The 15,162-nt window shown below is 53.8% G+C and overlaps 1 protein-coding gene across 2 annotated transcripts; it reads left to right on the top strand.

Annotated features, from left to right (window-relative positions):
* Positions 1 to 404: 404 nt before the first annotated feature.
* LOC122383553 (protein FAR1-RELATED SEQUENCE 2-like) lies at positions 405 to 11,485 on the top strand. 2 transcript variants are annotated; one of them, XM_043370072.1, is made up of 4 exons: positions 405 to 610; positions 6,993 to 7,921; positions 8,236 to 10,114; positions 10,740 to 11,485. In XM_043370072.1, the coding sequence occupies exons 2-3, from the start codon at positions 7,022 to 7,024 to the stop codon at positions 10,111 to 10,113; spliced, it is 2,778 nt and encodes a 925-aa protein (XP_043226007.1). In that variant the 5' UTR covers positions 405 to 610; positions 6,993 to 7,021; the 3' UTR covers position 10,114; positions 10,740 to 11,485. The 2 variants fall into 2 exon arrangements, with proteins under 2 accessions (XP_043226007.1, XP_043226008.1); XM_043370073.1 differs by lacking the exon at positions 405 to 610 and adding an exon at positions 665 to 686.
* Positions 11,486 to 15,162: the final 3,677 nt, after the last annotated feature.

Below are 15,162 nucleotides of genomic sequence, written 5' to 3'. Positions count from 1 at the left end.
GGCCTTATCTGGTATGCGACGGCCTTATCTGGCATAAAAAATGTCTCTAGAAGTCTCTAGCTAGTGTTAAGCCTATGGACTTATAGGGAAATGTATCCGAGTACTTGGTACTGCATCCTCCAGGTACTGGCTGGCAGACGGATCAACTTTGGAGGCCCACCATTTGGAAATGGAAGCGTGTTTATGAAGTCAGAAGTACAATTACTCAAAACGCCACCGACTGTGTATTTCACGTCGGTTCTGAGTAGATTTACACACCAACCGGTACCTGCTTATTTCACGTCAACTCTCGGTTCTGAGTAGTTTTACACACGGCTTTGCATGGGATTAAATGACGTCGGACTGGAGTAGTTTTAAGCACAGGGGAAAATGCGACCAAAATCACGTCAGATCGAAGTAGATTTACTCCAGCGGCTTGACGTGCTAAAATCACGTCCAGTCTGTGACGTAATGGGGCCTGCGCATGCGCACAAAGTCCCGCGCGAATTTTAACAAAGAAAGGGTTGCGTCGGCCGCGGGACAAGGGGTGCGCGCCGGTCTTTCCGCGTCCGTTCGGCTGGGGACCGGTTGGCGAGCTGGAGGCGTCTGTGGTGAATCTGGAGTGTTGAGGGTGAGCAATTTGCTGAAAGCATGATTTTTGTAGACAATGGTTAGTGTAGTACACAAATGATGCTTGAATTCCTAGCGTAAGTACTTCCTGTACTTCCATTTGATCAATGTCAATGTAGAATTAATTGCAGGCAGTTTCAGTTGGCTTGATTGACCCAAGGGAGGCTGAGGCTATGATACAAAAGTTGTGTTATTTGTTTGCTATTTTACTATGCTTTTTTGTAAGCTAGCAGTTTTCTTTGTGGCCCAGTTGATGAGATAGCTTTCTCGTAAAATAGTATTATCCAGGCAGCTCGGTGTTTACACTGTGACGTCAGCATGGCCTGTGCGTAATTTTTTTGTGATGCCACCTGGTACTTATCTTTGCATTGCATTACCTAGCTAGTTTGTGGTCTCGTCTCTCTGAGCTATCATTCATTTCATCCTAAGTCGATATGTGCGGAACAATCAATTAAAAATATTACTGCTAAATCAAAACCCTGTGCCATGAGTGACATGCTGCCAGCACCTACTAGGACTAGGTATTGTAAGGAGCACCCCTTGTGTGGCACCTGGGCCATGTTTTAATGTGTTATGCTACCCGATGCTAGCAGGCACTGGTGTTCAGTTTCTATGGAAATGTAAAACAAAATTGGCAATTCTGCTTTAGTTTCCATGGAACCTCAGTGCGAATACCTGGGTAGGGTCAGTGTTGTCATGAAACAGGGCCCCAGAAAAATCCAAATGTGTAAGTGATGTGTGCTCATAATAGTTTTGTTGATATGGCTTAAAATATTTTGCAGCGTCGTAGTAAAAATAAAATTAATCTAATAAAATGAATGATCTCCCACTTAAATGTATTTTATTCAACTTTCCCAAAATTGACCCTTACTATAAAAAGAACTTTCTTTGTATTACTTGTTTTTACAATTGGAATGTCGAATGTAAAATGCATCCTTTAACCATCTTCAAATTCACCAGTCAAATTCTAGCTGCTATAAACATTCCTGCCACTTGCCAGTGCCACTGCAAGTCCCAAGGCTCGGCAGTTGGCCCACCCCTGCCCTCGCCCCTCTGCATGCAAAAACCCTCACCCTGCCCTCGGCAGCTAACCCCTGCGCATGGAAGATGGATTTACCTCTGCCCCTGGATGTGGCCAAACCTCCGTCATTAGTGCTGCTGCCCATTTCACTCACACCCTGGCCCTTGTGGCCCCATATCTGCTCCTGGTGGCCTTGCCCCTGGCCCTGTTGGTCTTACCCATGCTCCTGGAAAATCTGTCCTTGCCCCTTCAGACCCATACAGTGATTGCACTCACATCCCAGTTCCTTACAGCCCTGGCCCTGTCCCACATGGCCCTTCCTTTGCTCCTAGATCTACTCCTGCTCCTGACACTCACAACACCCCTGTCCATTACAGCCCTTGCTCTGCCCCTGTTGGTCCCTGCCCTGCCCCTGGTGGTCCCTCCCCTGCCTCTGCCTGGTCTACCCCTGCCCATGGTGGCCCTTCTAGTGGTGGTCCTATCCCTGCCCCTGGTTGTTCTAGCCTCTGGCCCTGGTTGCCCCAGCACCTACTCCTGTCTCTGGTGGCCCCATCCCTGCCCCAGGTGGTTCTCCCCTGCCCTTGTTGGCCTTAACCCTGTGCCCCTGGTGTACCGAACTCTGCCACTGGTGGCCCTAATCATGCCCCTGGTGGTCCCATCCCTGCCCCTGGTGGTCTTACTCCTTCCCCTGGTTGCCCTAGCCCTTACTGCTGCCCCTGGTTGTCCAAGCTCCTGGTGGCCCTATCCCTGCCCCGGCCCTGGTTGCCCTAGCACCTACTCCTGCCCATGGCAGCCCTATCCCCACCCCTCCCCTTGGCTGCCCTAGCCCCTACCCTTTCCCTGATTGCCCCCAGCTCCTGGTGGCCCTATCCATGCCCCTGATGGCCCTATCCCTGCTCCTGGTGGTCCTACCCTGCTCCATGGTGTCCCCATCCCTGCCCCTAGTGGTCGTGCCCCTGGTCGCCCTACCTACTGCTGGTCCTAGCCCTACCCTGGCCATGGTTTCCCTGCCTCTGGCTGCCCTAACCCTGCCCCTGGCTGCCCTAACCCTGCCCCTGGCTGCCCTAACCCTGCCCCTAGTCACTGGTGGACCTACCCCTGCCCCTGGTGGCCCTATCTCTGCCCCTGGCTGTCCTAGGCCCTCGCCCTGCCTTTGGTGGCCCTACCCTGCCCATAGCTGCCCTAGTACCCTACTCCTCCCCTGGTGACCCTATCCCTGCCCCTGGTGGTCTTACTCCTGCCCCTGGTTGCCCTAGCCCTTACTGCTGTCCCTGGTTATCCTAGCTCCTGGTGGCCCTATCCCTGCCCCTGGTTGCCCTAGCCCTACCCTTGCCCATGGCAGCCCTATCCCCACCCCTCCCCTGGCTGTCCTAGCCCCTACACTTTCCCTGAATGCCTCCAGCTCCTGGTGGCCCTATCCCTGCTCCTGGTGGTCCTACCCCGTACTCTGCTCCATGGTGTCCCCATTCCGGCCCCTGGTTGCCCTACCTACTGGTGGTCCTAGCCCTACCCCGGCCATGGTTTCCCTGCCCCTGGCTGCCCTAGCCCCTGTCCCTGGCTGCCCTAGCACTGCCCTGCTCCTGGTTGCCCTACCTCTGCCCGGTGCCCCTTGGTTGCCCTAGCCCTGCCCCTGGTGGTCCTATCTCTGCCCCTGGCTGTCCTAGGCCCTCTCCCTGCCTTTGATGGCCTTACCCTGCCCCTAGTTGCCCTAGTACCCTACTCCCCTGGTGACCCTATCCCTGCCCCTGGTTGCCCTAGCACCTACTCCTGCCCATGGCAGCCCTATCCCCACCCCCTCCTGGCTGCCCTAGCCCCTACCCTTTCCCTGATTGCCCCCAGCTCCTGGTGGCCCTATCCATGCCCCTGATGGCCCTATCCCTGCTCCTGGTGGTCCTACCCTGCTCCATGGTGTCCCCATCCCTGCCCCTAGTGGTCATGCCCCTGGTTCTAGCCCTACCCTGGCCATGGTTTCCATGCCCCTGGCTGCCCTAGCCCTGCCCCTGGTTGCCCTAACCCTGCCCCTGGCTGCCCTAACCCTGCCCCTGGCTGCCCTAACCCTGCCCCTAGTCACTAGTGGACCTACCCCTGCCCCTGGTGGCCCTATCTCTGCCCCTGGCTGTCCTAGGCCCTCGCCCTGCCTTTGGTGGCCCTACCCTGCCTATAGATGCCCTAGTACCCTACTCCTCCCCTGGTGACCCTATCCCTGCCCCTGGTGGTCCTACCCCTGCCCCTGGTGGTCTTACTCCTGCCCCTGGCTGCCCTAACCCTTACTGCTGTCCCTGGTTGTCCTAGCTCCTGGTGGCCCTGGTTGTCCTAGCTCCTGGTGGCCCTATCCCTGCCCCTGGTTGCCCTAGCCCTACCCTTGCCCATGGCAGCCCTATCCCCACCCCTCCCCTGGCTGTCCTAGCCCCTACACTTTCCCTGAATGCCTCCAGCTCTTGGTGGCCCTATCCATGCCCCCGATGGCCCTATCCCTGGCCCCTGCTCCTGGTGGTCCTACCCAGTACCCTGCTCCATGGTGTCCCCATTCCGGCCCCTGGTTGCCCTACCTACTGGTGGTCCTAGCCCTACCCCGGCCATGGTTTCCCTGCCCCTGGCTGCCCTAGCCCCTGTCCCTGGCTGCCCTAGCACTGCCCTGCTCCTGGTTGCCCTACCCCTGCCCGGTGCCCCTTGGTTGCCCTAGCCCTGCCCCTGGTGGCCCTATCTCTGCCCCTGGCTCTCCCAGGCCCTCTCCCTGCCTTTGATGGCCTTACCCTGCCCCTAGTTGCCCTAGTACCCTACTCCTCCCCTGGTGACCCTATCCATGCCCCTGGTTGCCCTAGCACCTACTCCTGCCCATGGCAGCTCTATCCCCACCCCCACCCCCTGGCTGCCCTAGCCCCTACCCTTTCCCTGATTGCCCCCAGCTCCTGGTGACCCTATCCATGCCCCTGATGGCCCTATCCCTGCTCCTGGTGGTCCTACCCTGCTTCATGGTGTCCCCGTCCCTGCCCCTAGTGGTCGTGCCCCTGGTCGCTCTACCTACTGCTGGTCCTAGCCCTACCCTGGCCATGGTTTCCCTGCCCCTGGCTGCCCTAGCCCTGCCCCTGGTTGCCCTACCTCTGCCCCTGGTTGCCCTACCCCTGTCCCTGTCCCCTAACCCTGCCCCTGGCTGCCCTAACCCTGCCCCTGGCTGCCCTAACCCTGCCCCTGGCTGCCCTAACCCTGCCCCTGGTCACTGGTGGACCTACCCCTGCCCCTGGTGGCCCTATCTCTGCCCCTGGCTGTCCTAGGCCCTCGTCCTGCCTTTGGTGGGGCGCCCAAGCCCCTACCGCTGGCCTGGTTGACCTAGCTCCTGATGGGACTATCCATGTGTCTGGTGGCCCTTACCCTGCCCCTGGTTGTCATAGCCCCTAACCCTGCATTGGTTGCCATAGCCTCTAACCCTGCATTGGTTGCCAGAACCCCTAACCCTGTATTGGTTTCCTTAGCCCTTACCCTTGCCCAGGCTGCCCTAGCTCCTGGTGGCCCTATTCCTGCCCCTGGTGGTCCTACTCCAGCCTCTGTTGGCCCTATCCCTGCCCCTGGTTAACGTAGCACCTTGCCCTGCCCTTGGTGGCCCTGACCTTGCTCCTGGGCCTGGTGGGACCCACTCTTGTCCCTGGTGGCACCATCCCTGCCCCTGCCCCTGCTTGCCCTAGCTCCCACTCTTGTCCCTGACGGCCCATCCCTGCCCCTGCCCTTGTTGGCCTTAACCCCCTGTCCCTGGTGGCCTTAACCCCTTGCCCCTGGTGGCCCTAACTATACCCCTGCCCCTGGTTGCCCTAGCTCCTTATGGCCCTTTCCCTGTCCCTGGTGGTCCTACCCCTGCCCCTGGTTGCCCTAGCACCTATCCCTGTCCCTGGTGGTCCTACCCCTGCCCCTGGTGGTCCTACCCCTGCCCCTGGTTGCCCTAGCACCTATCCCTGTCCCTGGTGGTCCTACCCCTGCCCCTGGTTGCCCTAGCACCTACTCCTGCCCCTGGCGGCCCTGCCCCTGGTTGTCCTAGCTCCTTATGACCCTATCCCTGTCCCTGGTGGTCCTATCCATGCCCCTGGCTGCCCTAGTACCTACTCCTGCCCCTGTAGTCCTACCCTTGCCCTTATTGGCCCTAACCCTGTCCCTGGTGACCTTAACCCGCTCCCTGGTGGGGTCTGTTTATAACGCGACCTGGTGGGGGGCTATTTTTTGCCCCCCCTCTCGTATCTCCGAAACTACTGGACGGATCCGCAAAATTCAAACGGCGTTCGAAAGGCCTGTCAAATTTGTCGAGGAAAACCAAATTTCATTGACCTCGGGGTCACCGATGACGTCACAGGTCAGGTCAAAGATGAAATGTTTCACCGTTCACGGGTCATCTAGGGAATGCGCTATAACACCGAAGAAAACGCATTTTGTCGAGAATCAGCGATAGGGCGTCAGTTGCCTAGTACATATGTTGCTATAAGAGGTCACTGACATTACCAGGTCAGGTCACCAAGGGTCACAGGTCAGGTCACATGAACCTAACTTTAGGTACTAAGGCTGTGTGATGCATGTTTTATGGCCAATTTTTCATTTCCAACTCAATGGTGTTGTTTATAAGACTATCAGGTACGGCTTAGGTCACTTTCTGGTCAAGGTCAGGTCAAAAAAGGTCAAAAAAGGTCAAATTTTAAAGTTGATAGTTTTGCACGAATGGGTATTGGTTGACCTAGCCCCTACCCTTTCCCTGATTGCCCCCCCCCCCCCCCAGCTCCTGGTGGCCCTATCCATGCCCCTGGTGGCCCTCTCTCCCTATCCCTGCCTCTGGTGGTCCTACCCTGGTCCATGGTGTCCCCGTCCCTGCCCCTGGTGGTCCTAGCCATACCCCTGCCCTGGTTTCCCTGACTCTGTCCCTAGTTGCCCTAACCCTGCCCTGGTAGTCCTACCCCTGCCTCTGGCGGCTCTTACAGCCCTGGCACTCACACTGTCTGTCTGCCTGTCACTGTCTGCCTGTCGGTCGTTCCGTCCGTCCGTCCGTCCGCCCGCCCAACTCTTGCTCCTGGTGATCCAGTCAATGCTCCGGGGGACCATGCGCTCCCCTTGTTCCGTGTGATCCTTCGTTTAGCCCTGGTCCTGGCTTACTTGGACCCACTGTTGGTTCTACATGCTTTTAGCTGCCCTATTACGGCTCTGCCTCTGCCCCTGGTGACTCTGTTCCTAGCTTCTGGTCTAGTCCTGTTGATTTTCGGCTTTCCATGCTAGTGTACCCGCCCCCCGGCCACTATCAATGCTATGTCTCTGTCATGTCTGATGTCATGTCACAAATCGCAGAATGTTGCTTTTGCTGTACATGTTTAATGTTTATGTTTTGCTGTTTCAGACGACCGGCATCTTGTGGACAGCAAAGACATGGCCGCGTTAAAGGCAGGTGACTCTTTCTCTTCTTTTGGCGATCTGGAAGCGTGCATTAGTGTTCTGGAAAAGGAAACAAATTCAAAATTTTTCAAGTCCAGTTCAGTGACACTTCGTAGCTTCTTGCAATCGTCCCCTGGTCACTACATTTCAAAGACAATCTCAAACAGGGATGACAAGGATGCTTTCATAGAGGAAAAGAAGTATCGTTTGATTAAGTTGGCGTGCACTCACGGGGGACGGAAGTACGCCGGTAAAGCCGATCGTGTGCGAAGCACAAAGACTAAGAAGTTAGACTGTCCCGTGCTCATCACCGTGATATTGGACAAGTCCTTGAAACTTGTGGTGAAAGAACTTAACCTCGAGCATTCTCACACAGTTTCCAAGGTTAGTTTCATGCTCGAGCCTGAGAACCGCCGCCTCACGGAGGACGAAAAGGAAGTTGCCCGACAGTTCCATCGGGTCGGTGCTGACAAAAAGCGTATCCGCCAGCACATGCTAGATCAGTATGGGAAAGTGCTTACTCGCCACGACCTGAACAACGTGTTGCGCGTACCGAAAAATGGACAACCTGATCTGGAAGCCGCTATTTCCATTCTGAGCGAGCGCGGATTTGCATCCACTGTCGTCGAGGATGCCGGTACTGTCTGCGGCCTTTTCTTTCAGGACCAGGAGATGCGGAGCGCCTACGAGAAGTTTCCTGACCTTCTCCTCATGGACTCGACCTACAAACTTCTGGACATCCGGACGCCAGTCTTCACGATTCTCACTGTAGATTCGTTTGGACGTGGCGTCCCTCTCGCCGTCTTCCTGGTGACCAACGAGACGGCTCACATGATTGGCGCCATGCTTCGTGTTTTCCGGGAACACAACACAGCTGCAGCATCTATCACCAAAGTAAACATGCGTGTAGAATAAATGGGTCATACAAATTGATACTATTTGATCATGTAAGATCAGTTACTCGGCTGGCTTAAGATGTATATTGTATAAGGTACATGCATCAAATACTTTTCGGCATTCACGCGTTATTATGCTTTTTTCATAGAATATCGTCCAACTAGTACCCTGCGCTATGCCATGTTGCAGGGCGAATAAATTCGAAATCGGCCTTATGTCGATCATCACGTTCAGAGGCTAAGCCTGGTTAGGTGTAAGGATAAGAGCTGTTTCACAAGTGTCAATTAATGAGCTGCAACTTCTGTTTTCAGGTGTGGCTGACCGACAAGGACCGTGCGGAGAAAGCTGCCATCAAGGACGTCTTCCCGGACTGCGACCAGTTTCTCTGCAGCTTCCACGTCCTGCAGTCCTTCAGAAGAGAGCTGAACCTCGCCAGCGTGGAGAAGGGAGAGCGAGAGCGGATCCTGGGGGTTCTGCAGCAGCTCGTCTTCGCCAGTTCCGAGACTGAGTATAGGCGTCTCCGTGAAGACATCAGACATCCTGCCACAGACAGATATCTTAAGGACAACTGGGACGAAATTAGAGGGGAATGGGTGCGAGGTCTGTCTGGGGCAGCCATGTCTGGTGTCTTCACAAACAACCACCTAGAGTCGCTTCACGGCAAAATGAAGTCTGTCTGCAGAACTAACGACACTCTGCCAAACTTCATTCAGTCCTACCTGACCGTCTTGACCACAGTGCGTGCCGACAGGAACGCGGAGATTCATGCAGAGGTCAACAAACGACCAACCAGCTGTCGCTTCGCCGAACTGGACCAATACCAGCGTCACGTAACCTCGTTTGCCTTGTCTCTTTTGCAGGACGAGCTGGTGGAGTCTGCCACCGTAACACTGGTCGACTCACCGGGAGGGCTGACTGCATGTGACCGGGCGGGAAGGGTGGCCGTTAGCTCCACAGCGTGCGACTGCCTCTTCTACCGGCACTACAGCCTGCCCTGTCGCCATATCATGGCAGTACGACTCGAGCAAGGCATGTGTCTATTTTCTCAGGAGCTGGTGGGGCAGAAATGGCTTTTGTCGTTCGCTGCCGATCACCTGGAGGCCCAGCTGGATTGTCGAGTACCATTCGCTCCGTCTGTGTCCACCCGCTCACTGCCACCAGGGAAGCCTCCACGGACGGAGCGTGAGCGGTACCGGCAGCTGCTCAACGTCACCTCGCAGATCGCATCCGTGGGCTGCGAGCTCACCGGAGCAGAGCACCGCCAACTCCTGGATAAACTTACCACCATGCTCCACTTTTTACAGCAGCGCCGCTCCTTCCTCATCGTAGAAGAAGTCGATGGCGTGCCAACTAACGACTCTGATTTGCCCACAGATGCACCGCCCAGCGATGTAGCCGACGCCGACCTGACTGATCTCCACTCTCCAACAGGTGGACAGTCACAGCCGACCGGGAGAGCTCTGCTCACTGCAACCAGCAGATCAAGGCCAGCAGAAGATGAGCGACCTAACTTTGACATATTTGCCGGCTTTTTCGACAGTCCACTGCGGCTTGGCGCTGCTCCACCTGCTGAGATCCCATCTCCTGATCAGGTGTCTTGCTCTTCTCGTCCCACCGCTCAGGGTTATCAGCCGGCAGTACCATCGCCACTGACCAAAACACGTACGCCTGATTACAGCGGTCGAATGACACCACGCCGCGTAGTGGTGTCTCCTTCGTGGGCTGGATCGCCGGCGGAAACCCCTAATCGCGGCATTTTTACAGGGGTAATGTCGCCGTCAGTGGTCGCCCCTCGGGCTGGCTCACACGGCGCCACCAAGCCTCTTGCAGCTCGCAGAAATCTTGTGTTCCCGTGTGGCCCCTCTGACGCGCCGTCTGGCTCCGGGCTTGTCCACAGGTCGCAGTCGCAGTCTCCGTCACAGTGTGATGACGCTGGTCGGGCGGAAGTTTCCCTGTCCCCGATTATCGGCATCGGCCCGTCTCCCATAGTTGGGGTCCCCCCCGTAAGGACGGTGACTGTGCCACCTTCCGTTGCAGGTCCATCCACGGGTCCATCCACCTCTCGGATCTCAACTCATGATGCGAGGAACGTGCAGCTGCACACGCTCACCATGCCACCAAGGGTAGCTAAGAATCGCGGACGACCCAAAGGCAGCAAGACGACTGTGATAGGAGCGCTAAGAAAATGAGGTATGCTCATGTAAACGGATACTATAGCGTTTGTTACTGATTTTATTGTATTGTACAGTCTGTCTTAAAAGTACCGCGCAAAGTGACGGTGGATCCATGAACCCTGACCGAGGAAGGGCCTGCTATAATTTAAAAGTCACCGAATCAATTGACCTGGGGAATGGACGAGGATATCCATTGTTTCGGTGACTCAAATCCAGCAGTCCTTCCTCGGTCAGGCTCGATGGATCCACTGTTACTTTGCGCGGTACTGTTAAGACAGACTGTACTACAAATTACAATACAACACAATACAATTCGTCTTAATCTACCTAATACTAGAACAACGTGCGTAATGTCTGTGGGTTTAATATGGCCTTGGGTTTAATACCATTCCGTACCTTGTGAAGCACGACCTAAATGTCAAATGATATAGTTATGCATACATTCAAATTATGTCACTTCGAAAACCGCGGCATTGGTAGCATGACTCCTAAAAGCGTAGCACATTTCCTTTGAGTAATTTGTTTTGTGGTGCTTTTATCATTGTGTGTGTGTGTCCGTATTTAAACGATGATGGTTATCTCCATACCCACTGGCATTTCTGTAAATGTGTTGTTTTGTTAATTGCCGACTACGTCTTCAGCCGATCCGGGTGCTGGCGAGCTGGTGGACCTGAAGGCGACAGGCAGACCGTAGCAGTAGCAGAAGCTCTTCAGTTGACCCGAGGACGCCGGCCTCGTCTCGCATCAAATGACAATCCCGCGCGAAATGACACCAGCCAAGACAACGACGAATACCTACGACAACGAACCTATTTGTATATACGCAATTTGTACCGTTTTGTACCTGTAGCTTTTATGAGCTTAAATGTGTTGTCTTTCAATTTGATTAGAACAACATATCTAGTCAAGCAGTGCCGCGATGTCGCGAAGAAATCTTGTGTATCTCTCAAAAGCGTTGATCTCTGCCTGCCACCCACTCAGGACAAGTTACGACCGTGTTTACTGTTTTGTACATATGACTGGATTAAACCTCGCACATCGCTTTGGTTTATTCATTTGCCAACTTATCTTTACTGTGCCAGTTAAGTTTAGAGCGAATTACCTTTTTTGGAGTCAACATGGGATACGGCCGTGCAAAAAAAACCCGTTCTTTCCATAATGTACATTCTAACAAATCCAAAAGTATCTCTCTTCGCCTTCTTCCGTGTTTTGTTTGCTTAATGTAGATTGGAATGTATGTAGACATCTGGAATTTCCGCCGACTGCTGCTGTTTAGAATGGGATGCATCGAAATGTATTGTATGAGTGAATGGAATGGGTGCGAGCTCACGTCTGATTATCCAAGTTGGGCCTTTGGTCCAAAGCTTTAATATAAATCAGAAAAGTCGACCGAACTTTGAGCATGGATGGCACATGATTGTGATGGGTTCGCTAAAGGTTTCACGGCGCGATATGTTAGACTTCCTTGAGCTCCGCACGTACGACCGCGGTCCACACACACCGAGAGTCGATACCCATCTGTGTATTTGGCCTTGGCCCGTGACCCACGCCCCTCGCAGGCCTCGCAACAGCTGACTCACGCCATGATCGCGCCCCGCGCCGCTCCGATGGCAGAAGCGTACCTAGCTCGAACTCACGGGTCGAACATAAACGTGCACACGATGGTCCCGTTACCGTACACTTGAATGATTATACATATGTAAATGCACAGGCGTCACCTGCTTTTATTGGTATGGGTCTCATGACTGGTTTGAGAATATCAAAGCCAAATGTCGAAAACATTGGATTAACTCGAGGACGACCAGACCTATATCATGGATGAAGTATCCTATATAACGAGACCGATTTCCAAATATGACCAACCAGTCCAGATTATCCGCTGTTTCAGGTGACTGAAAGCACGTAACACCATTACACCCCATGCTCATTTCTTACCGGGGCATTATCAACCGATGACGAAGCTTAGGTACTGCATCACGCACCCGAGCAGTAACAGCTCTTTCCAAAAGTGGAAGCTCAATCGCTGCGACAATGCACAATCCCGATATTGAACTGCATGCCGGGGCGCTGACTTCGTGGTTTTCAGTTTGGAGATTCTTGTAAAACCGTTCGTAGCCGGTTTGCGATTTTAAGAAACTCGTTCCTGTTGCTAGCGCATGTGTATCCTACTGCCTTGCTCTTTCATTACGACACCACCCGACCGATTTACGGTGGTTGGTGCTTCACCACCAAACCCACATCGTAAGACAAACTAAAGCTCCATCGTAAGCTCACACAAAGACCGCCTTCCGTAGTCTGAGGCGTTGCCTACCGTTCTAAGGGATGCCTTGTCGGCCAAGATTTTGGCATGGGCGACAGGAAGACGAAGTAAAAGAGAACAACTAGGCCACTTAGCGTCGATACATAGCATGTCGTAGAAAATGACCATTTTACCTTCCGTTCGTATAGCCTCTCATATGTTCATACATCTGAATATCGGACAAGCGTGAGAAAGGTTCCGCAAGCAAATACTGCACCTCATTTACGTCTCGGGGCATCGCCTACTGCAATCAGTACTTCCAATCCTAACATTTCGCTTAGACATTGCGTTGCGTTTAACCTGTGTTACCACCGTTACCACCTGTGACACTGTTCGTGGTGACCTGGCAAGTGGGTCCGGTATACCCATGCATAACGTCCTGCGGAGTGCGGGTGCGGCAAGTCCGGGACCATGCACACTATCGGATTTTGCTGTACCTGGGGCCCTGGGCTCCGGGTGAAAGTGTTCATTTTGAGCAAGGAGGAACGCTTACCCCCCCCCCCCTCCCCCAAATTGTGTCAGGCCGAGCCGCAACTGCAGATACCGCAATGCTAGGACACCAGCTGATCAGCGAGACGGCATGTACCGTCCGTCAGACCATCGGCGGCGAAACGGGGAGGGCACCGGGGCACCGTGCCCCCTTTGATTTTGGCATTTTAACATTAGCCCTATGGGCGTTGCATGGAAAAATGGGACCAAAAGTCGGCAGTGCCCCCCCCCCCTCCCTTAATTGAAGCCTGAAGGTGTTCCGCCGCCACTGCGTCGGACACTGCGTTCTTCCCGCCGCCCACACGCGGCGCCTGGGAAGGGGAGGGGAGCTGACTACGGTGGTATAACGTAACGAAGTCCCAGAATTGCTCCCTGGTTAAGTGGTTACTCGTTTCTCCACCTGGCTGGCCCGGAGCTTCGCCTCGATCCAGCGGGTTTTCGATTGCGCGGGTCTCCCGACTTCACGTTGTCTCTGGCTGCCCGGCGCTCCTGGATCGCCTTCTGGAGGTCCGGGTGGAGGGCCCACGGCATGGTGTCTTTCCTAGCTCCCCGGGGAACAAAACAACCATGATATTCGTGATCAGGCATCAGCACCCCGAAAAACCTCATGGCAGCCACACTTAACGACGTTCTAACAGGTCCCGATGTTCCCGTTTGGGTCATTGACCTGACCAATGACCTAAGATCTTAAAATTGGGTATCATCGGCTTCCTCCCGTCACGGGCAACACGCTCGTTTTTTTCCGCGAAGCTCTAGCTCGATCAGGGGCCAAAAGGCAATGGGGTGGGGGGTGGGGGGCGTCGTTGGACCCCCTTATACATTCGCGGCTTACAAAACATCAATACGAGCAAATCACGGGTTAAATCACGTCAGAAGTACTCCGCACTTCAGAAACACCAGTCAGCCTTCCTGATTAAATCACGTCAGAACTACTCCGCACTTCAAAAACACCAGTCAGCCTTCCTGATTAAATCACGTCAAAACTACTCCGCACTTCAGAAACACCAGTCAGCCTTCCCGAGTAAATCACGTCAGAACTATACTCCGCACTTCAGAAACACCAGTTAGCCTTCCTGATTAAATCACGTCAAAACTACTCCGCACTTCAGAAACACCAATCAGTCTTCCTGATTAAATCACGTCAGAACTACTCCCGACGTAACATACGCATGGAGGCGTCATGGTGTAAATCGACTCAGATCCGAGTAGATTTTAGCGCGACCGGTCCTTGTGTAAACTCCCGACGTAACATACGCATAGAGTCGTCATGGTGTAAATCAACTCAGATCCGAGTAGATTTTAGCGCGCGACCGGTCCGTGTGTAAATCGACATGCAGAAGTCGATCTACTGAAAAGCGGTTTCCTGTGTATTTCTACTCCAATCTGAGTCGATCTAATCAGGAGACCTGCTTTGTGTAAATCTACTTCGAAGTTGATTTACGCAACAGGCTGCCAGTTATTAAATGACGTTCTAGACTCGAAATACACGCGTCCTTTGGAAATTAGGCAATTTTGAGACGAATGACTTCGGATTGGGGCCTCAGCCACCTTCTTCTACACGTTTCACTGAGTAACTCCGAAATTTCGGAAAAAACCCTGATAATACCTTTAAAGTGGTGTCTGGATCAAATATTTTCACACTTTACTGTGCATGATCAAACAACCAAATAAAATATAAAAACCAAATTTAATTCGATGAATGATATGAAAAAGAGCAATAAAATGAGGTCCGTCGCTAATTGGAAAGGAATACGGGGTCTGCACCAACAGCTGAAAAGGAAATATCGAATAACGGCGATGAGATCACGCGATAGAAATAATAAAATCTAACGAGCAACAGGAGCAACGCGATCATATCAGATCCCCATTCGGAAGGGCAGCAGCCCCTTCGGTATACAGCTGCGGTAGGGCGAGTCATTTCCCATGGTGTGGGCGGAGACGAGGTCTGTTGACTGTTGAGTGTTCAGTGGCCTGTTGGCTCCGCTCGCTATAGAAATGTGTCCTAAATCTTTTAAAATGATGCCATCTACAAACAATATTTTGGGATGGTCGCCCCATTCACCAACAAAGAAACGGCGACACTCGAGGCGTCTCGATCGGCCTCTCAGTCCCTCAGAGGCGGCTCGATACCGACGCTCCAGGTCACCCTCCTCGGTTCAGTGTGGACGGCAGACACCGGTCGACACGACACGCTCTACCAGAGTCGCGTGTCGCCACCCCGCGGCGACTGAAGCCGCTTATTACGGGCGTGTTCACACCATCCTTGTCTTTGATAT

This window comes from Amphibalanus amphitrite, unplaced genomic scaffold (genome assembly GCF_019059575.1).
Source record: "Amphibalanus amphitrite isolate SeventyFive unplaced genomic scaffold, NRLGWU_Aamphi_draft 000167F_arrow, whole genome shotgun sequence".
Taxonomy (NCBI): Eukaryota; Metazoa; Arthropoda; class Thecostraca; order Balanomorpha; family Balanidae; genus Amphibalanus; species Amphibalanus amphitrite.
This window is presented reverse-complemented; position numbering and strand designations above follow the sequence as displayed.

Excerpts from the sequence above, each read along its gene's own strand:
- LOC122383553 (XM_043370072.1), top strand. The coding sequence starts at position 7,022 with ATGGCCGCGTTAAAGGCAGGTGACTCTTTCTCTTCTTTTGGCGATCTG. Across the intron at positions 7,922-8,235 it reads CTGCAGCATCTATCACCAAA|GTGTGGCTGACCGACAAGGA; the intron begins GTAAACATGCGT and ends TTCTGTTTTCAG.